The 22,837-nt window shown below is 34.2% G+C and overlaps 3 protein-coding genes, 1 non-coding gene and 1 pseudogene across 10 annotated transcripts; 2 read left to right on the top strand and 3 right to left on the bottom strand.

The window, feature by feature from the left end:
- Positions 1-987: 987 nt before the first annotated feature.
- Positions 988-1,821, top strand: LOC105977484 (ethylene-response factor C3). Its single transcript, XM_013002787.2, has one exon. The coding sequence runs from the start codon at positions 1,062-1,064 to the stop codon at positions 1,779-1,781; it is 720 nt and encodes a 239-aa protein (XP_012858241.2). The 5' UTR covers positions 988-1,061; the 3' UTR covers positions 1,782-1,821.
- A 2,374-nt stretch (positions 1,822-4,195) lies between these two features.
- On the bottom strand, positions 4,196-22,289 carry LOC105977349 (uncharacterized). 4 transcript variants are annotated; one of them, XM_088819505.1, is made up of 5 exons: positions 22,178-22,289; positions 21,998-22,019; positions 5,356-5,940; positions 5,047-5,249; positions 4,196-4,550 (listed from the first exon to the last, which is right to left on the bottom strand). In XM_088819505.1, exons 2-5 carry the CDS (start codon positions 22,007-22,009, stop codon positions 4,544-4,546), a joined length of 807 nt encoding a protein of 268 aa, XP_088675631.1. In that variant the 5' UTR covers positions 22,010-22,019; positions 22,178-22,289; the 3' UTR covers positions 4,196-4,543. The 4 variants fall into 4 exon arrangements, with proteins under 4 accessions (XP_088675631.1, XP_088675630.1, XP_088675629.1 ...); XM_088819504.1 differs by lacking the exon at positions 22,178-22,289 and having other exon boundaries at positions 21,998-22,165; XM_088819503.1 differs by lacking the exons at positions 21,998-22,019; positions 22,178-22,289 and having other exon boundaries at positions 5,042-5,249; positions 5,356-6,295.
- Positions 8,722-10,214, bottom strand: LOC105955743 (uncharacterized). 2 transcript variants are annotated; one of them, XR_016031509.1, is made up of 3 exons: positions 9,924-10,214; positions 9,054-9,191; positions 8,722-8,967 (listed from the first exon to the last, which is right to left on the bottom strand). It is a non-coding gene; the product is annotated as an uncharacterized LOC105955743 (transcript). The 2 variants fall into 2 exon arrangements; XR_016031508.1 differs by having other exon boundaries at positions 8,722-9,191.
- LOC105977283 (heat shock cognate 70 kDa protein-like) lies at positions 10,330-20,057 on the top strand (annotated as a pseudogene).
- On the bottom strand, positions 20,281-22,309 carry LOC105977783 (uncharacterized). Of its 3 annotated transcripts, none has more exons than XM_088819506.1 (3): positions 21,492-22,004; positions 21,187-21,389; positions 20,281-20,500 (listed from the first exon to the last, which is right to left on the bottom strand). In XM_088819506.1, coding segments are annotated over exons 1-3 (600 nt in total). In that variant the 5' UTR covers positions 21,888-22,004; the 3' UTR covers positions 20,281-20,499. The 3 variants fall into 3 exon arrangements, with proteins under 3 accessions (XP_088675632.1, XP_088675633.1, XP_012858613.2); XM_088819507.1 differs by lacking the exon at positions 20,281-20,500 and adding an exon at positions 22,172-22,309 and having other exon boundaries at positions 20,546-21,389; positions 21,492-21,809; XM_013003159.2 differs by lacking the exon at positions 20,281-20,500 and having other exon boundaries at positions 20,546-21,389.
- Between the last annotated feature and the right edge of the window lie 528 nt (positions 22,310-22,837).

Below are 22,837 nucleotides of genomic sequence, written 5' to 3'. Positions count from 1 at the left end.
AATGTGTTTTTTTTTTTTTTTAACATGGGGGACCAAATGTAAAATCAGTGCAATCATGAGGGACGGAAACTGTATTTTTCCCTAAATATAAGTATATAACTTTTCTTTAATTTACAGATGTTAGTTGCAAATTATACGAGATATACGTAAATTGTACTAGCTAGGTTAATTAAACTTGACCTAACAACCGTTGATAAAGAGGTTTGACATTATATTGGGTCAATTGACAAAAGCCCAATTACTCGTCATTAAACGTTGCCCAAAAACCTCTTCTAATTAGAAATTACGATCTCTTTTGAGAGCCGGGGAATCGTCGACCTCGAATCAAATAAGTATTTTTAATAACTTCTAAGTTTAAACCCTTTCTTTTTATTTATCTTTTTCTATAGTAAAAATTGAACTTGGATCAATCGACAAAAATTCTCGTACCGGCTATTCCAACCGTTAAGCAGTCACAACGGGGCAATAGTAGCTAGAAGGATTTGTTGACTATCAACAATTGAAAATAAACAGTGTTACGATATGAGATGCAAAGAATTTGTACGTAGAAAATTAAATCAAATATTTCAATCATAGTCACACCACCACTACTTTGAACATCACTTATTGCCAAACGGACCATATAATATAACTACTTATCAGCACAAAAATTAAATAAAAAATAATTAATAAGAGGGGACCATATAATTAATGACGTCATGGAATGACGTCGCTCAAAGTTTCATGCCGCCATCGATTATGGTTTGACCCACGTGTGCAATTTACACACAACACCCAAATTTTAAAGCAGAAAACCAAAAACCAAAAACAAAAAATAAAAATAAAATCTTCACTTTCCCCACATAAAATAAATACAAAAAATATAATATATATCAATATAGTAATGATTAATTAAGTAAGCTATAATAGTTGTTATCTGATCTTCCCGCCTCTATATAAACATTTCAACCACTTTCAAACTTATTTCACTACAAATCCCAACTCTCTCTCTCTCTCTAACAATTTTCTCTCTCTATCACTCTTCAACAACACTTCAAATCTTTTATATATATATAAACATAATGGAATATTCCGGCGGCTCTTCTTTCTCTGCATATTCATACTCCGATCAACAATACCTTCCTTTTAACGAAAACGACTCCCAGGAGATGCTTCTCTACGGTGTTCTTGCCGAGGGCGGCGCCGCCGCCGTGACGCCGGAGACCAGTGCTAATTCTTCTAACGGGAACTACGACCAATGTCGATGGGGGGAGGAGGAGGAGGAGGAGGGGGGCAGCAGGGAGGTGGCGGCGGCGTACAGGGGAGTGAGGAGGAGGCCGTGGGGGAAGTTCGCGGCGGAGATAAGGGACTCCACGAGGAACAGCGTGAGGGTGTGGCTGGGCACTTTCGACACGGCGGAGGAGGCGGCGCTTGCCTACGACCAGGCGGCGTTCGCCATGCGGGGGGAGGCGGCGGTGCTGAACTTTCCGGCGGAGGTGGTGTGGGAGTCGATGAGGCAGATGGGTTACAACGGCGGCGGCGGAGGAAATGGAATGGAGGCGGAGGAGTGCTCGCCGGTGCTGGCATTAAAGAAAATGCACTCGACGCAGAGGAAATCTGCTTCCAGATCAAAGAAGAAGAAGCATATTATTAATCATCACCAGCAAAACATGGAAAATAATAATAATAATAATAATAATAATTATAATAATAATATGGTTGTTCTAGAAGATTTGGGCTCTGATTATTTGGAAGAGTTACTCAGTTTGTCTGAGAGTTCTACCACTACTCCTCATTGGTGAAAATATTAATTAAATTATTTCTTTTTTGAAAAAATGTATAAAAAAAATAGTGTTAACCTCTTTCTTTTTAATGATTTTATTTTTATTTTTATTTTTATTTTTATTTTTATTTTTATTTTTGTAATTTTATAATGTATAAAAGTAAGATTGGTAGGGTAAATTCCACTTAACCCCCTTACTTTGGTTCGGTATCACTTTACCCCGTTCTACTCTCAATTGCATCGATTTCCCCCTGTAATAGAAAAATTTGACCTTAACACCGTTTGATCTAAACTCTGAAATTACAAAAAAACACCACATCTCTCAATTTAAATAATTATTAAAATAAATAAGTTATTAAACATTCAAAACAACGAGAAAGTATAGCCACGACCTCAACCACAATTTATTTTTATTTATTTTAATAATTATTTAAACTGGGTTGGGTTGTTTTTTTGTAATTTTCAGACTTAAATCAAACGGTGTTAAGGTCAAATGTCTGAAAACTAACGGTGATTGCCACATTGAGACAATTTTTTAAGTACATAGAGCAAATCGATGCAATCGAGGGTGTAAGGGGAGTAAAGTGATATCGAACCAAAGTAGAAGGGGAAACGTGAAATTTATCCTAAATTAAATTATATGATCCAAATAGAATAGGAGAATTCAATTAATAATTATTATATATGTGGGGTCGGGCTTAAGTTGTTGGTCGAGAGGACCAGAAATAATAATAATGATGTTTCATTTGACTTTTGGAAGTAATGTATATTATTATCTTGGATATATGTAATGTATATTTATTTGTCTAGTCAAGAGTCACTTTGAATTTTTATTTGCTTTTTAAGCAGTAATTAGTAATTTTAATTTTAATCGGAGATTAAAAAAGAATATATATTTATATAAGGAAGAATATTGACAGAATTTTGATCTTCTTTAACTCAAAAGGGTTGATATATTAAGTGAATCAAATCTTAGGCATGCCAATAAATTTCCTCACATTGTTTCAAGATAATTGTAATTAAACAGGGATTGTGGCTAATTAATCGCGCCACACTCACGGGAGCAATTAAATATGGATTATGGTAATTAATTTATGTTAATTTTGTTAATTTCAAATTAGGTATTTAATTTACACAAGTCAGCACCCTTCCTTCAATTGTAATCAAATCGTGAGATTTCCCCACCATATTAAAAAATAAAATAAACCTTTTTTTTTTTTTTTAACTCTATAAAAGGGACACAAACAAGAGAAAAAAAACTAATTACTAGCAAATTTCAAACACTAATAAATTTATTAAATGTCTCAAATTACAAGAATGAAAACCCTCTCATTATTTATTTTATACATAATAATAATAATAATAGCCAACATTCTTCAACCTTTTCCTATAGTGCAAGGGATAAAGGTTTGTGTTGGGACAAAACTAAGGAGGGTCTTTGTAGTCAACGGTCTCCCCGAAGGTTCGAACCCGTTGACTCTGCACTGTCAATCTGGCGACGACGATCTGGGGAACCGTACGCTTTCTTCGAGGCAAGAATTGGATTGGAAGTTCTGCACGAATATTTTCGGGAAAACTTTATACTTCTGTCATGTCTGGTGGGGTTCGAAAAGCGCGGCGTTCGATGTTTATAACAAGGATATTGAGAAGAACTACTGCTTTGGTGGATTGTGTCATTGGGAAATTTTTCCAGATGGTATTTATAGTTCTAACGTCAAAGTGTATGACTGGAATTCTAAACATAGTTCTAGTCTGGGGTTTTAAAAATGTTATGAATTTGTAATAAGAAACATAAAAATATGGATTAATATATCGATTTATTTGTTTAAACTCTTTGTTTATCTGTAGTTTCAGAATTATTTATTTTCATATATAAACATAACATATATGTTAGTATGTAACTATGAATCACTCCCCTTAAATTACAATAAAAAAACACCTCGTGTTTGGATAATTACATCTATTCGTGGAACGTGTTCTAATTTGTATTCGTTTTGTATAAAAATACAGTTTTTGATGCACCAAAATTTGATATATACAAGCCAAAAAACACATCTTATGATCATCTTGCTTCAAAATGTGGAGCTCGAATGAGATAAAACGGGTACCAAATTGATAATATTCCATAAAATCTAGAAGATTCCACTAAATTTGAAACAAAAAGAATGAACGTATAAGAAAATTTATAGTTGAGGGATGACTGTAATTACCCAAACATGAGGGAGATTTTCGTAATTTAACCATACCTCAGGGGTTGGTTGTAATTTACCCATGTATATATATAACTTTACAATGTGAAAATCTGACTTTTGATTAACATCACTCTCAGTAGATCATATATTTATAATATAATTTTGGTTCTTAATTAAATAAATATATAATTATGATTATTTTTGTGAAATAATGGATTATATTCGAGAAATCGAAGCACAATAATAGAGAACAAGTTCAATTATAGTTAGGGGTGGATTTGGTAGGGCAACCGTACCAAACCCCTTGAATTGATGCTCGTTTTTATGTTTATTATTTAACACTTGTTTGTTGAAAATAATATTGGGCTATCTATTAAAAGCTTATTCACCCATGCAATGCACGAGTGAAAAGGGTAGTTAAGTAATAAAATCGGGCTCGGAGTATCGAAAATAGTCTAACACTGTTTGTGTTCGTCTTTCGTGGAAAACAAGCTTATCATTGTTCCAGGCATAGACCCTCCCTCCACACACAATCATTTTCTTCCGGAGATAAAACGAGATCCTAGATGCATAACCCGATTGCGTGAAATCAAACTCTGCAGTTGAAAAAAATCCCGAAAGGTATCAGGCTATAGTAAACGCATACGAAAAAGAAAGCTGTAAAAGAACGCAAATAACCGGCAAATACTTCAGACACTACATTGCAATTAGCTGAAATGTAGCAAATGCACGGTGTTCAAGAAACTACGGAGAATATACAACACAAACTGAACATTGTGCCTCTCTCGTATTTCTTGTGAAATGATATAAGTTCCGTTGAAATTTGAGAGATGTAAATACGGGTACGAACAATTTGAAAAAGTGAAAACTTTAAGACCATAATATGGGTTGTTCATATTATTCAGAAACAATCGAAACAAACAAATCCATGGTCGCAGTTTAATTTTTGAAGTTGTAAGAAAGTAGAACATATGATACAAAGCTTATGTAAAATTACGAAACATATATATATATATATATATATATATATATATATATATATATATAATAGGAGCTTTACGAAAAAGAGAACAAAAAAGTCACAAACCTCACATGCAATCATAAAGAAAGGAGTAATCGACGTAAGTCACTTCAGTAAGTTGCGTTCCACCGTGAATATCTGCTCTGAAAAAATCGACATTGTTAAATTGATGGACAGCATCCGCCATGGCGGTAAAAAGCAGAAACACTATAAATCCATCATCGACTATACGTGTGGTCGCTATGTCGATTTCATCCACATTGTATTGTATGTGCTGCACAAACATACATAACAACACATAAACATGCGTACACCGTAAGAAGAACCACTTAATAATCATTAAAAGTAAACAAAAAAAAATTACGAGAAAAAAAAAAGACCTGTCTTTTGTTGAACACATCAATTGCCATTTGTGCATAACCTTTGAGCCTCAGCATTTCTACGGGATTACAGAAATCGGTTGAATCTCGATCATACGTTAGCTTGGCATCATAACAAAAACAAAAGTCCCTGATAATCGAGTTCCTTATATCCACATGTACCCGTTTCAGCATCTCTTCAAATTCCTTCTCCTCTTCCAATTTCTTCATCGATTTCAGTTTCTTCTCTTCTTCCAATTTCGTTTCCTCTTCTTCCAATTTCTTCATCGACTCCAATTTCGTATCCTCTTCTTCCAATTTCTTCATTGATTCCAATTTCTTCTCCTCTTCCAATTTCTTCACTGATTCCAATTTCTTCTCCTCCTCTTCCAATTTCTTCATCGATTCCAATTTCGTATCCTCTTCCAATTTCTTCTCTTCTTCCAATTTCTTCTCCTCTCCCAATTTCATCATCGATTCCAATTTCTTTTGCTCCTCTTGCAATTTCATCATCGATTCCAATTTCTTTTGCTCCTCTTCCAATTTCTTCATCGATTCCAGTTTATCATCGTCCTTTGATTCCTCCTCTTTCAATTGATTGACGAGGTCGAGTATCATATTGATTCTCGCCGTGCGCTTGTTCGTCGCCGGTTTCTTCTCGCGCAATTTTGTGACTTGTCGGAGTATCTTGTTGATTCGGTTCTTCGTTTCTGATTCCCCATCCTGCAATTTCGAATTTTTCATGCCGTCGCCGGATTCAGAACCAGCCATATCCATCGCTTTCTCTCCGATCGATTTGAAACCCTAGTCGTTTCCCCCTTTCGATTAAACATCATAAAATGGATTAACAAACATCATATTTTGTTTGGTAAATTCTTCCAATAGTTTTAATCACACGTGGTAAATTGCCAAAATCCCTGAAATATAATTAGCTCAAAATCAAAGGATCACAAATAAAATTGTGACAATGAAAACGACGTCATTTAGCAGGTTCAAAAGTGAGCGATAGTTTACCTCACTTATCATCGATACATTCCGAACCATCTCGATTTGTTCGACCCTACACACGGTGAAAAACACCGGGTGGGTCTTCTGCTGCCACGTGTCTCTTTTTTGTATTTTATAATAGATTCCCCGCTAGAGTTTACCTTTAGGGGTTTTAGAAAAATAAAAAAAGAACACGTGGCAGCAGAAGACCCACCCGGTGTTTTTCAGCGGGTGTAGAGTCGAGGGAACCTGTATTGCCTCTCTACCGCTATAGATAACACATCGCAACCGTACACGTCAGATCATTTTAATGTACGTACGTAAGTTCATCGAGCTGAATGGGTTATATTTAGAACGACAATATCCATATGTTGCAAGAGTACAAAGAAATAAAAAAATGCTTACCGGTCCGAAAATAAAAATAAAAGAGACGAAGAATATAATAAACACATCACCGGCCGCAATTAAAGAAATTCTTCAAAGGGGACAACCCATTTTCGGTCTTGTACGTGCGAGTGAGAAATTCATGAAACACCGGTAAAAGGTTATTATTACTAAATAATGTTTTCAATAATAAAGTTCAATAAATTATTGATATATATATATATATATATATATATATATATATATATATATATATATATATATATATATATATATATATGATCCTGACTTCATTATCATCCTGATAAAGACGGTATGATGCACGCGATAGCAATAATAGGCATCGAGGACAATTATATGGACATACAAAATTCTCATGGTACGTTGAGGTCTTTCAAAAATTCAGAAACATCTTGTGAACCGTGAACCGCCAGGCCGGCCTGGCGGTTCATCCGGATTAAAAAAAAAAAATCAAAAAAATTCAAAAAAAAAAGCGAAATAAAAACGGCGAGCCGTTATTTGCTATTTTTTGAATCCCCCCCCCCCCCCCTTTCCGGTTCCGGTTCCGGTAAAAGTGAACCGTGAACCGGTATGAACCGACCTGTGGCCGTGTCTATACTGTGATATTTCTTACCTGGATATCAATTGCATGCTTCATAAAAAACTTTGTTTGCTAACCATATCTTATCATTTTTTCAGGTTTTGAAAGTCATCATGCGGCAAAAATGCCTGCAAATTTTGAGGGTTATTGGTTGAGGTCGTCAAATGTCGAACGTCAGATATAAAACCAGTACGGAATTGGTACTAAATAGCAACACTTAACTTCTCTAATATATATACATGTTGGAATTTAATCACTCAAAACTTTGTAAAACAACATCCTGTGTTCCGACCGCTATTGCTTTCATACTAAGTTATGTCGTAAAGTTCAACAACCCAGAGCTTCAATATTTCGAAGCATCGGTTCAAGACTTCATCGATAACTTCCACATACAATATCCGGAACATCCGCGATATTAAAAATTTAGTGCAGACAAGCACGTAAGGTGTGGAAAAGAAGACGAAGACATGGTTTATTATACCGTTCCAACTTGCGGTTTGGCTCACGTACGTAAGTTCATCGAGCTGAATGGGTTATATTTAGAACGACAATATGCATATGTTGCAAGAGTACAAAGAAATAAAAAAATGCTACTCGGTCCGAAAATAAAAATAAAAGAGACGAAGAATATAATAAACACATCACCGGCCGCAATTAAAGAAATTCTTCAAAGGGGACAACCCATTTTCGGTCTTGTACGTGCGAGTGAGAAATTCATGAAACACCGGTAAAAGGTTATTATTACTAAATAATGTTTTAAATAATAAAGTTCAATAAATTATTTATATATATATATATATATATATATATATATATATATATATATATATATATATATATATATATATATATATATATATATATATATATATATATATATATAGGGGTTATATGAGATAAACCCCTCATACAATTTCATTAGAGGGATAAATCCATTTTTTTATTTACTATTAGGGATAACCCCTCACTTGGCATAATACCCCATTTACCCTTATTATATTTATAATAATATTAAAGATTAATTAATATGGGAAATTAATTAAAAAATACGTAAGTATGCAAATCCTCACATTCAGATTTTTATTTTCTTTCAAAAAATTGATTTTTTTTTACTTAAAAAATTATTTATTTATTTATTATTTTTAGTTTTTTCAATTTTTTTTATTCGTTTATTATTTTTCATTTTTTTGTTTTTTTAAATATTTTTTTTCCAGCTTATTCTTTTAATTAATATTTTTTTATTGATTTCTTTTTTCGCTTTACCAAATTGAAATCCACTACACACTTATCGAATTTCACTATAAATATTTCGAAATTTATTGAAAATCATATTTTTTCCAACAGGTTTATCGAAAAATAAAATCCGATACACATCAAAATTTATGAACATTCACTATCTAAAAAGAAAAATCAACTTAAAATCCACTGAAAAATTATTGTAATCCACTATAAAATTAACATAAACCACTATTCACTGCCAGAATTTGAAAACCACTATCCACTACCAGAATTTGAAAACCATTATTCACTGTTTGAAATCCACTATTCAATGTACGCGTTGTCAACCCCCTTCCCTCTAACGTAATCCACTATTAATGTCGCGTGAGAGTTCGAAAACCACTATTTAGTGTAAGCTCATCGACAGCCCCTCCTCCTCGCGCCTGTATCAGGTATATTTTGTCTAAAATCCACTATAAGTTCATCAAAAACCACTACAAAAATATAGAAATCCACTACAAAAAATCACCTTTACAAAAGAGAAAATCCACTAAAAATTTGCCTAAATCCACTACAAAAATTCCCTTTAGTAAACAACGTCATCACAGACAATTGTAGAGGCACCCGAGCATCACCCAACCTCGTCCCACTTGCTGCCATCACTCCGCTTGTGGAATAACATGAAAAAAAAGAAAAAAAAAAGACAATGCGTAAATTTAATTCATAAAAAAAATTCGGTCTCCAAAACAAGAATTTGAAATCCACTACAATCTCATCAAAATCCACTACAAAAAATATCAAAACTCACTCAAATATTAATCTAATCCACTATAAAAATAATTTGCAAAAATAGCAAAACTTATCATGAAAATAGAAAAAAACAACTGCCAAAGGTAACAAAAACAACTATTTTGCACACCTTCACCGCTACACAAACACTCATTTTTTTTTCTACACAAGGACAATAACTTGAAATCCACTATAGTCTTATCAAAATCCGCTATTATAAAACACCGAAAGAATAACATATTAAATCAATTCATAAGAGTGATTATATGAGACGTGGTTGAATATGCTTCTTCAATTTCACGGAGATTCACTACAACAAAAATTTAAAAAAAAAATGACAAAACCTAAAGTTAATCCGAAGACAATTACCATTGCCCACCTAATTAATTCAACAGATTCAATATTTACGCCCATTTAATTTATAAATTACGGACATGGTTTTATTAGATTGGTATGTTGAAATAAATCCAACAAAAAATGCCAAAAATTGATAGAGGAAAAAAAAGAAACGAGAAACTTAAAAAATTAGTAAAACCCAAAAATCCAATTTGGCGACTGAATGATCAATTACAAACTGTAAAAAATCTGTCGAATCTTCAATTTAAATTACCAATAAATTCAGAAATTTCAATAGGCGACGAAGCATTCACCGGCAAACCATCGACGGCCGAGAAGGGGTAAGCCAGATGGCATAGATCAGATGTGTGAGGTGTGGCTGCCGCCTTTGGTGTGGTGGGCATATCGACTCCGACTAACTGTTGGCTGGCGAAGAGGAGGAAGAGCCCAAACGTCTTGCCCCGTTTTGGGGGCTGGTAAGGGAGGCGAGGGGGTGAGCGTGAGTTGTGGAGAAAAGGGAGAGAAGAGAACGAGAGAGACGGCTAGAGGAGAGACGTGAGTAGGTTAAAAGAAATTGAAAAATGGTAAAATAGGTTATTAATAATATAATTTGCTGAATAAAATATAATTGGATTTATCTCAAAAGTGAGAAAAAAAAATGGATCTAGTCTAATGATACAATGCATATGAGGGGGTTTTCTCAAATAATCCCATATATATATGATCCTGACTTCATTATCATCCTGATAAAGACGGTATGATGCACGCGATAGCAATAATAGGGATCGAGGACAATTATATGGACATACAAAATTCTCATGGTACGTTGAGGTCGTTCAAAAATTCAGAAACATCTTGTGAACCGTGAACCGCCGGGCCGGCCCGGCTGTTCATCCGGATTAAAAAACAAATCAAAAAAAAAACAAAAAAAAAAAACGGCCGGTAAACCAGCCGTTATTTGCTATTTTTTGAATTTCCCCCCGGTTCCGGTTTCGGATCCGGAAAAAGTGAACCGTGAACCGGTATGATCCGGCCCGTGGCCGTGTATATACTGTGATATTTCTTACCTGGGTATCAATTGCATGCTTCATAAAAAACTTTGTTTGCTAACCATATCTTATCATTTTTTCAGGTTTTGAAAGTCATCATGGTGGCAAAAATGCCTGCAAATTTTGAGGGTTATTGGTTGAGGTCGTCAAATGTCGAACGTCACATACAAAACCAGTACGAAATTGGTACTAAATAGCAACACTTAACTTCTCTAATATATATACATGTTGGAATTTAATCACTCAAAACTTTGTAAAACAACATCATGTGTTCCGACCGCTATTGCTTTCATGCTAAGTTATGTCGTAAAGTTCAACAACCCAGAGCTTCAATATTTCGAAGCATCGGTTCAAGACTTCATGGATAACATCCACATACAATATCCGGAACATCCGTGATATTAAAAATTTGGTGCAGATAAGCACGTAAGGTGTGGAAAAGAAGACGAAGACATGGTTTATTATACCGTTCCAACTTGCGGTTTGGCTCACGTACGTAAGTTCATCGAGCTGAATGGGTTATATTTAGAACGACAATATGCATATGTTGCAAGAGTACAAAGAAATAAAAAAATGTTTCCCGGTCCGAAAATAAAAATAAAAGAGACGAAGAATATAATAGACACATCACCCGCCGCAATTAAAGAAATTCTTCAAAGGGACAGCCCATTTTCGGTCTTGTACGTGCGAGTGAGAAATTCATGAAACACCGGTAAAAGGTGATTACTAAATAATGTTTTCAAAAATAAAGTTTAATAAATTATATATATATATATATATATATATATATATATATATATATATATATATATATATATATATATATGTATATATATATGTATATATATATATATATATATATATATTATGTATATATATATATATATATATATATTATGTATATATATATATATACATATATATACATATATATATATATACATATATATATATATATACATATATATATATATATATACATATATATATATATATATATATATATATATATATATATATATATATATATATATATATATATATATATATATGATCCTAACTTCATTATCATCCTGATAAAGACGGTATGATGCACGCGATAGCAATAATAGGCATCGAGGACAATTATATGGACATACAAAATTCTCATGGTACGTTGAGTTCGTTCAAAAATTCAGAAACATCTTGTGAACCGTGAACCGCCGGGCCGGCCCGGCAGTTCATCCGGATTAAAAAAAAATCAAAAAAATTCAAAAAAAAACAAAATAAAAACGGCCGGTGATCCAGCCGTTATTTGCAATTTTTTGAATTCCCCCCCCCCCAGTTCCGGTTCCGGGTCCGGAAAAAGTGAACCGTGAACCGGTATGAACCGGCCCGTGGCCGTGTCTATACTGTGATATTTCTTACCTGGATATCAATTGCATGCTTCATAAAAAACTCTGTTTGCTAACCATATCTTATCATTTTTTCAGGTTTTGAAAGTCATCTTGGTGGCAAAAATGCCTGCAAATTTTGAGGGTTATTGGTTGAGGTCGTCAAATGTCGAACGTCACATACAAAACCAGTACGAAATTGGTACTAAATAGCTACACTTAACTTCTCTAATACATATACATGTTGGAATTTAATCACTCAAAACTTTGTAAAACAACATCCTGTGTTCCGACCGCTATTGCTTTCATGCTAAGTTATGTCGTAAAGTTCAACAACCCAGAGCTTCAATATTTCGAAGCATCGGTTCAAGACTTCATGGATAACTTCCACATACAATATCCGGAACATCCGCGATATTAAAAATTTGGTGCAGACAAGCACGTAAGGTGTGGAAAAGAAGACGAATACATGATTTTTTATACCGTTCCAACTTGCGGTTTGGCTCACGTATGTAAGTTCATCGAGCTGAATGGGTTATATTTAGAACGACAATATGCATATGTTGCAAGAGTACAAAGAAATAAAAAAATACTTCCCGGTCTGAAAATAAAAATAAAAGAAATGAAGAATATAATAGACACATCACCCGCCGCAATTAAAGAAATTCTTCAAAGGGGACAACCCATTTTCGGTCTTGTACGTGCGAGTGAGAAATTCATGAAACACCGGTAAAAGGTTATTATTACTAAATAATGTTTTCAATAATAAAGTTCAATAAATTATTGATATATATATATATATATATTTATGATCCTGACTTCATTATCATCCTGATAAAGACGGTATGATGCACGCGATAGCATTAATAGGCATCGAGGACAATTATATGGACATACAAAATTCTCATGGTACGTTGAGGTCGTTCAAAATTCAGAAACATCTTGTGAACCGTGAACCGCCGGGCCGGGCCGGCGGTTCATCCGGATTAAAAAAAATCAAAAAAATCAAAAAAATTCAAAAAAAAACAAAATAAAAACGGCCGGTGAACCAGCCGTTATTTGCTATTTTTTGAATCCCCCCATTTTTTCTTATAAATACCCTCACACGCCATTTTTTCCTATAAAATTAAGTTAAAGTCATTTTATTTATTTCTTTTTGTTTTTTTTCCTATTTAAAAATAATTATTTTAGTTTATTTATCCATTAAATATATATATAAATATAAATTTTCGGGCCGACCCGGAACCGGCCCGGATAGACCTGTAACTGGATTGAACCAGCGGGCCGACCCGGCCCGCCGAACCGTGCATATTTCGGGCCGGTTCCGGTTCCGGAAAAAGTGAATCGTGAACCGGTATGAACCGGCCCGGAATCCGGACTTCATTATGATCCTGATAAAGACGGTATGATACACGCGATAGCAATAATATGCATCGAGGACAATTATATGGACATACAGAATTCTCATGGTACGTTGTGGGGCGATAAAGGTCGTTCAAAAATTCAGAAACATCTTGTAAAGCCGTTATTTTATTTTGAGGGAGCCTATCTCGAGGTAAACTTACTCAAGTTGAATGCTCGATTCCTTAGATTTTCTTTCTTTCTCAACCATTTTTGTTTCAATGTTGGACAGTTGGAATAGATCTGGGAATGATGCACTCTCGCGTCGCAATTTGGCACCATGACCATGTCGAGATAATAACCGATCATCTAGGTAACCGCGTGACGTCTTCGTACATAGCTTTCAGTGAAAGCAAGTGTCTCATTGGAAACGCTGCCAAGGATCAAGTCTCTATGAACCCCGTAAACACAGTATTCGGTGAGTTTTCGTTTATCCAAAAACTGTGGAGAGAAATGGAATAAAATGTTTCAGTAAATTTTGTTTTTTTGTTTGATTAAATAAAAAAACCATAATGTTTGTAACACCCCGCGTCTCCGATAATTTAATTTTTCATTAATTAACATCTATTTAGTTAACGTGATTTTATCTCTTATGTGCGTTTATTAGTTTAAGATTTTATTTATATGATAACCGGTGAAATTTCATATAGAATGCATTAGTTCGAAATAATTTTGGACGAATTTAAATTGATCATCTTAGTTAATTATTAATCTATTGATTTATTATACTCATTTTGCTAGAACTTATTTGTTAGGAGAATTTTAAATCACATATTTTCTTGGGAAAAAATAGAAAATTCCTCCTATTCATCCCTCTATTTTGACCATGGTACAATACGAGACCAAAATTTTCCTTGTACAACCCTTCTCTAGGTGAGCCCATGTACATTAAGATTTTCGTTTTTGAATTTCTTTTTGATTAGTTAAATGAAAATTGCAAAAAAGTCCCTCTAGATAATTCCTAAGTTTTCCTAAATTGCAAAAAGGTCACTCTCCAATTCTTAATCTTTGTGGTTGCAAGTCCCCCACTACTCTATAAATAGAACACAAGCCTTCATCTATTTTCTCATCTTCTCTACAAACGTTATAAAAATCAAAGATCAAAATCTCTTTCTCTTCTTCTCCATTTTCGAAATTAGTAGTGTAGGAAAGCCCCAAAATTTCTCTTTCAAGAGTAAAATTCTTGGCTGAAGGAGTAAGTCTTCTTCATCTTCTTTCTTTTCTTCATTTTCGAAAATTTCAAGAAGCTAAGCTTCATCTTCCTCACTCCCTAAAATTTCTTCTTCTTCTCCTTGTAGAAATGAAAGAACACCTTTCGAAATTCTCTATGAAGATTAAGGTGAGAATTTCATATTCTTGCTACAAGTGATTCTTCACCAATATTATTTATTATTTCTTCTTCTTTGTTCTTAATGACCGAAAATTTGGGAAGTTATAGTACTTTGCTTGTTTATTGTTAGATGATCCATTCATGTAATAATCTAAACTTTAAATGATATAATCTTGAAGAACTAAGAATAATATGATATATAGCTATATATATACTAGACCTGCGTGATCTTAAGGAAACTTCGATCCATGGTTTTCGTAAACCTGCGTGGTCGAAGAAAGTACTTGATCCATGGTTTATTTATAATCTATATGTTCTATATATAAGTATATGTTTCTATGAGTATATATATTGACCTACGTGGTTGTAAGTGTACTCCCTTCGGGTCGAGGAAGCTTACGATCCATGGTTTATGATCTATGAGTAATAAGATAGTATACGAAGATAAAAACCGAGAACAAGATTAATAAAAATGGAATTTTGTGTGATTGAATTGTTGATGGTTCGAATATTTTGGAAAGAAAATGAAATAAATGGAAATTTGGTGCTACTTGAAAGAAAACTTCAAGTCTCTTGAGAAAAAGGGCTTGAACTTTAATTAATGAAACTTGGATATAGTAATTACAAATAACCAAATGCTTGAGCTAGTTTTGTTATGTGTGTAAAATATGATCTACGCTCTTTGCTTGAGTTGTTATGTGTCTTACTTGCTTTTGTGATTTGGTGACCAAACTATGTGCCTTTGTGAAATATGTGGAAATATGTGCGTCTATGTAAAAGCTAACTTTGAATACGTGAAATGAAGAATATATATTAACCTGACGTGCACGTTTTTAAAGTTGAAAAATCTTGTAAAACATAGATCGAATAAGCACGGGGTATGAGGGGCCGGTACCCCAAAAATGAGATGAAGAGTGTGTGGTTTGATTCCACTTATGAAACGGGTTCCAAATAAATGGAGGCTTATTGTCTATGGTTTTACTTGATTTTTCAAAGGATATTCGAACGGAAATGTTTTTCTCACACGCCTAATCAAGTTGCTTGAAATGAATGAAAGTATGTACTAACCTCACTTGCATGTTTTAAAAGTTGAAAAATCTTGTAAAACATAGATCGAATAAGCACGGGGTATGAGGGGCCGGTACCCCAAAAATGAGATGAAGAGTGTGTGGTTTGATTCCACTTATGAAACGGGTTCCAAATAAATGAAGGCTTGTTGTCTATGGTTTTACTTGATTTTTCAAAGTATATCCGAACGAAAATATTTTTCTCACACACCTAATCAAGTTGCTTGAAATGAATGAAAGTATGTACTAACCTCACTTACACGTTTTTAAAGTTGGAAAATCTTGTAAAACATAGATCGAATAAGCACGGGGTATGAGGAGCCGGTACCCAAAAAATGAGATGAAGAGTGTGTTAATTGATTCCACTTATGAAACGGGTTCCAAATAAATGAAGCCTTATTGTCTATGGTTTTACTTGATTTTTCAAAGGATATCCAAACGAAAATGTTTTTCTCACACGCCTAATCAAGTTGCTTGAAATGAATGAAAGTATGTACTAACCTCACTTGCACGTTTTTAAAGTTAGAAAATCTTGAAAAACATAGATCGAATAAGCACGGGGTATGAGGGGCCGGTACCCCAAAAATGAGATGAAGAGTGTGTGGTTTGATTCCACTTATGAAACGGGTTTCAAATAAATGAAGACTTATTGTCTATGGTTTTACTTGATTTTTCAAAGGATATCCGAACGAAAATGTTTTTCTCACGCGCCTAATCAAGTTGCTTGAAATGAATGAAAGTATGTACTAACCTCACTTGCACGTTTTTAAAGTTGTGAAATCTTGTAACACTTAGATCGAATAAACACGGGGTATGAGGGACCGGTACCCAAAAAATGAGATGAAGAGTGTGTGATTTGATTCCACTTATGAAATGGGTTCCAAATAAATGAAGGCTTATTGTCTAATGTTTTGCTTGATTTTCCAAAGGATATCCGAATAAAAATGCTTTTCTCACACATTGTATGAGTACTTGAATGAATGTATGTGTAAAATAATGACGACTCCCTTGTAAGGGATTACTCTTATTCCTTATGAAATGATGAAAGGAATGTCTAAACGGTAAAATGAGAAGGTCTAAGAGGTATCCAAGACGGTAAAGGTAAATTGGTAAAGTTTCTCAATTAAATGACGATTGAGGTAAAATTGAAATGTTTATATTGTGTAATGTGTGATTTGAGATGGTATATATATATATATATATATATATATATATATATATATATATATATATATATATATATATATATATATATATATATATATATATATACACACACGTACATATCATAAATATATGTTTGTTTGCCTATGTGTATTTGGTATTTTTTCGGAAATTCTCATTGAGTCCAAAAGACTCATATAGATGTTGAAATGCTTGTAGGTACTTTCAATCTCGAGCACGAGTCGTAAAGTTGGAGTCGAGTTCGAGGATCGAGGGATGTGTTTATATGGAAGGCGTGTGGATCATGTGTGCTCTTAATCTAGCTATGTGGTTTCACTTATATTGTTTAATTTTTTAGACTTTCGATATCGTCTTAGGTATCTATTATCGTACTCTTCCACTCCTCGGGTGCTCTTATTAGTAAGAACATTGCATTTAATAATAATTAGGATTATGATTTCCTCTTTTGCCAAACTTCTATATAATGTTTATCGAGTAGTTTTATGTTGTGTTCTGCCGTGTTGTTTGATAATGCGTATTAAATATACTCTCTGTTTAGAATTGCATGTAATTTTACGGTGTCATAGTTCTTTATGTTACGGTCATTTTGGTAGGTCTTTTGCATCATTTGGATAATCCATAAATTTATTATGAATTATTTTCCATAACTTTATACATGCAGAGTCATTTTAGGACATTCATCAATATATGAAGTTTTTCTTACTCAAATAAATCTATTTAAATTGGATTATGTTCCTTACTCAATTTTCTGTTTTGGTATAAAATTTGGTAGTGTTTGGAACAGTAGGGAATTATATTGAATTTTCAAAGATCCCTCCCCTGTTCTGGATTTTCAAACTGTACAGTTGCATGTCTTTAATTATTTCTCCCCAATGGCTTATGATATTTTAAAACTGTTTTAACAAAGTAATTTAGACCCATATGAGAGTATGTGGTTAAAATGTCAAGGTCTTTTGATGAAGGGTTTAAGATAAATTAATTTTCAAAGTTGATCTACCTAATCTGTCCGAAATTCCTAATCTTTACTCTTGATAATTTAATTAATATAGTCATGCATGTTCTTTTTGTGATATTTTGATAAGTGTATATAATATGGTATTATGTGGACACTCTTCCTTTGATTTAAAAAAAAAAAATTATGTGTAACTTTCTATTTGTAGAAGGTGATTTTTAAAACGAGCATTCCACATTTATTAATTTCTAAAAGTCTTCCGCTGGGATATTCTAAATTACTTATTAAGTGTAATTAGAAAAGGAATGTCACAGCCTTTGTCCATTAAATTGATTCCAGACTCATAGTAATTGCTGGAGAAAGACACTAAAGCCAATAACTTAAAAAATGCACTGTACATCTTGCAAAGTGTAATTTAATATATATATATATATATATATATATATATATATATATATATATATATATATATATATATATATATAGTAAGTTTTATTTAATAATTCATAGTATCAAATTTATAAACCCATTCAATTAATGTTGAGGTTGATGTTCAACCTAAGTTTACTAGTCTAATATTATTTCTTACATTTGATTTGGCATATTTTAGATTTTAAGCGGTTGATCTGCCGCGAAGCTAAATCTGTTGACGCATATACGAAGGTGTTGCCATTCAAGCTGATCGGTGGGGCCAGTGACAAACCAGTTATTCAAGTAAGGTTCAAAGACGAGGATATACATTTTTTCCCCGAGCAGATCTCATCGACTGTTCTCATGAAGCTGAAGAATATCGCTGAGTAGTATATTAGGGCAGATGTAAAGAAAGCCGTAATTACGGTGCCGGTTTGTTTCAATGATTATCAGCGGCAAGCCACATTAGACGCCGGAATCATTGCGGGGATTGAGGTTATACGGATCATCAATGAACCGAGTGCCGCTGCCATTGCGTATGGACTGTACAAGAAATATAGGTGTGCCGATGTGAAGAATATACTCGTTTTTAATGTTGGGGCCGGTAACACCGATGCAACTCTCGTCGAAATTTTCAATGATGTCTTCGAAGTGAAGGCTACTTGTGGGCTAACTAATCTTGGAGGGCAGGATTTCAATAACAAAATGGTAGAATACCGTGTTAAGGAGATGCAGAAAAGCTGTAACAGAAATATTAGGGAGGACCCAAATGCTCTTATGCGCTTGAGAACCGCGTGTGAGGAGGCGAAGAGGAAACTTTCTTCGGAGGCCGAGACCACCATTGAAATTTACGAGTCTGTAGATGATAGCCATTCCAGTTTCTATACCACCATTACTCGGGCCGGATTCGAAAAGCTTAATAAGGATTTGTTTAGTAAGTGTGTGGAGTTGGTTGAGCAGTGTTTGAGTGATGCGAAAATCGAAAAGGGCAGCGTGGATGATATTATACTTGTTGGCGGCTCAACTAGGGTACCGAAGATTCGGCAGTTATTGCAGGACATGTTCAATGGCAAAGAACTCTGCGATAGCATCAACATCGACGAAGCAGCCGTTACCGGTGCTGCTGTTCAAGCTGCAATTTTGAGCGGCCAAGGTGAGACGGTGCAGGATCTTCAACTTTTGGATGTAACTCCCTTTTCACTTGGTCTCGAGACTGAGACTGCTGGAGTTGAGACGACTGTGCTGATTCCGAGGTATACTAAGATACCCACACACGAGGAGAAAGTTTTCACGATGCATTCGGACAATCAACCTGGGGTTTCAATCCGTGTTTATGAAGCTGAGATTAAAATACGCTAGGGATATTCGACCTTTCGCGTATTCCACCCGCGGAAAGGGTTGTTCCTCAAATCGCGTCGATTGAGGATAATAACAAATTTACAATCACGAAGGATAAGGGTACACTCTCAAAGAAGGAAATTGAGAAGATGGTGCAAGATGGTCAGAAATTGAAGGTGGTAGTGACTGCACTAAAGGAAGAATTAGCTGCCGAGATGGCTCGCTACAAGCAGCAGGAGAAGGAGACCTTGAAACGAAAGGTTGCTGAGTATTGGCTTTCGGTCGAAGCCGAAGAAGATTAATGAAGCTGAAAATGTCTGAGTTCACGTGCACCCGGTGCTCATCGATCAGTTAAAACTCATTTCTTTTTTTCTTTTTAGATTAGACATTTAAATTTTGATGATTTAATATAACACCCGAGTATCCGTAATCTGAGGTAAGCTGTTGTTCGCAAACAGTTAAAACTCATTTCTTTTTTTCTTTTTAGACATTTAAATTTTGATGATTTAATATAACACCCGAGTATTCGTAATCTGAGGTAAGCTGTTGTTCAAAAAAACTACGAGTAAAAGACTATGTTTGTTCAGCTTGTTATGCCCATGTCTTCATTTTTATTGATGCTCCACTTATTCACTCATGCTGTCATGCACGAAGTCGGGTTCAGAATATCAAAAATAGTCTAATCCCGTGTCGTCTTTCATCGAAAAAGAAAAGAGCAAACGTGAAGCACTTGTTTTGACTTTCCCTGTTGAGAAATTATATACTGCTTCAACAACATAATTCGCAAAACTAGACTACACAAATACTGTGATTTACCCAACAGTTGCGAATTTGTTCACACGTTAATTATATAACCACAAAATTCATCAAACTAAACAAAACAAGAATCCAAAAGGGAATAAACATAGCAGTAGCAACACATTGTCAACATAAACAAGCTATTATTTTAGGCATAGACTTCCACACACAATCATTTTTTTCGGAGTTAAAAGAAGATCCTAGATGCATGACCCGATTACAGGAAATCAACACATGCAATTGAAAAAATCCCAAAAGGTATTAGACTATAGTAAACGCATTAAAAAAAAGAAAGAAAGAAAGATGTTGAAGAGTGCAACTTTCAGGTTTCAATCTATCAGGGTCTATCTAGTTAGATTCTGACCTCACATAAATCTACATGGTTGTATGCTGAGGGGGTTGGGATTTTAAGCGCCGGTCACTATAATTTACGTGGGACCCACTCTAATCATAGTTGGAAATGACATGGACATACGAAACAAACAAATCCACGGCCTCAACATAGCACGATGCAGTTTAATTTTGTAGAAACAAACGATCATATGAAGCATATGTAAAATTACGAAACATATGTGTGTATATATATATAATAGAAGCTTTACGAAAAGAGAACAAAAAGGATGCAAAACTTACTAGCAAAAATAAAGAAAGGAGTAATCGACATAGGTTACTTCAGTAAGTTGGGTTCCACCGTGAATATCTGCTCTGAAAAAATCGACACTGTTAAATTGATGGACAGCATCCGCCATGGCGGTAAAAAGCAGAAACACTATAAATCCATCATCGACGATACGTGTGGTTGCCATGTCGATTTCCTCCACACTGTATTGGATGGGCTGCACACATACATAACAACACAATAAACATGCATACACCGTAAGAAGAACCACTTAATAATCATTAAGCATAAACAAAAAAATTACAACGGAAAAAAAGACCTGTCTTTTGTTGAACACATCAATTGCCATTTGTGCATAACCTTTGAGCCTCTGCATTTCTTCAGGATTACAGAAATCGGTTGAATCTCGGTCATACGTTAGCTTGGCATCATAACAAAAGTCACGGATAATCCAGTTCCTTATATCCCGTTTCACAATCTCTTCCAATTCCTTATCCTCTTCCAATCTCTTCATCGATTTCAGTTTCTTCTCTTCTTCCAATTTCGTATCCTCTTCCAATTTCTTCATTGATTCAAGTTTCTTCTCCTCTTTCAATTTCATCATCGATTCCAATTTCTTTTGCTCCTCTTCCAATTTCTTCTCTTCTTCCAATTTCTTCATCGATTCCAGTTTCTTCTCTTCTTCCAATTTCTTCTCCTCTTCCAATTTCATCATCGATTCCAATTTTTTTTGCTCCCTTGCAATTTCATCATCGATTCCGATTTCTTCATCAATTCGAGTTTATCATCCTCCTCTGATTCCTCCTCTTTCAATTGATAAACGAGGTCGATTATCATATTGATTCTCGCCGTGCGCTTGTTCGTCGCCGGTTTCTTCTCGCACAATTCCGTCACTTGTCGGGGTATCTTGTTGATTAGCTTCTTCGTTTCTGATTCCCCAACCTGCAATTTCGAATTTTTCATGCCGTCGCCGGATTCAGAACCAGCCATATCCATCGCCTTCTCTCCGATCGAATTGAAACCCTAGTAGTTTTCCCCCTTTTGATTAAACATCATAAAAAGGGTTAACAAACATCATATTTTGTGTTTGGTAAATTCCTCCGTTAGTTTTAATCACACTTGGTAAATTGCCAAAAACCCTGAAATATAATTAGCTCAAAATCAAGGGACCACAAATAAAGTTATTTGGATGTACGTATATATATATATATATATATATATATATATATATATATATATATATATATACATGTGACAATAAAAACGACGTCATTTAACAGGTTCAAGAGTGAGCGATAGTTTACCTCACTTATCATCCATACATTCCTTATCTCCAAACACCGCATACATATTGATCCTTGATGGTTGATAGTCGCCTGTGACTTTCATGGACACGTGTCCCTAATTATGTTAAATTATTACTAACATTTAACATTATATTTTTTCAAGCTCATTTAGACAGATTTGTATGGGTTTTTTAAAAAAAAATTAAAATATTTTAAGATTCCTTTTTTTATAGAAAAAAAATAAGTTTATTATTATTATTATTAACTTATTTCTATTTATTTATTTATTATATTTCATTCTGTTACATTAATTTACTAATAGAACTCGCTTATCAAGGTTGAAATCGGCAGGCACGTTTTTTGAGGTCCAAACTCCAAA

This window comes from Erythranthe guttata, chromosome 6 (assembly GCF_056151865.1).
Source record: "Erythranthe guttata isolate IM_541 chromosome 6, IM_541, whole genome shotgun sequence".
Lineage (NCBI taxonomy): Eukaryota > Viridiplantae > Streptophyta > Magnoliopsida > Lamiales > Phrymaceae > Erythranthe > Erythranthe guttata.
The sequence above is the reverse complement of the archived record's forward strand: the minus strand, read 5'-3'. Positions and strand labels throughout refer to the sequence as shown.

What these genes read in the sequence shown, in the direction of transcription:
- LOC105977484 (XM_013002787.2), top strand. Translation starts at nt 1,062, where the DNA reads ATGGAATATTCCGGCGGCTCTTCTTTCTCTGCATATTCATACTCCGAT.
- LOC105977349 (XM_088819502.1), bottom strand. Translation starts at nt 6,111, where the DNA reads ATGGATATGGCTGGTTCTGAATCCGGCGACGGCATGAAAAATTCGAAA. An exon ending in ATGTGTTCAACAAAAGACAG is followed by an intron (nt 5,250 to 5,355) that starts GTCTTTTTTTTT and finishes ATGTTTGTGCAG; the next exon opens with CACATACAATACAATGTGGA.
- LOC105977783 (XM_088819506.1), bottom strand. Translation starts at nt 21,887, where the DNA reads ATGATGAAATTGGAAGAGGAGAAGAAATTGGAAGAAGAGAAGAAACTG. An exon ending in ATGTGTTCAACAAAAGACAG is followed by an intron (nt 21,390 to 21,491) that starts GTCTTTTTTTCC and finishes GTATGTGTGCAG; the next exon opens with CCCATCCAATACAGTGTGGA.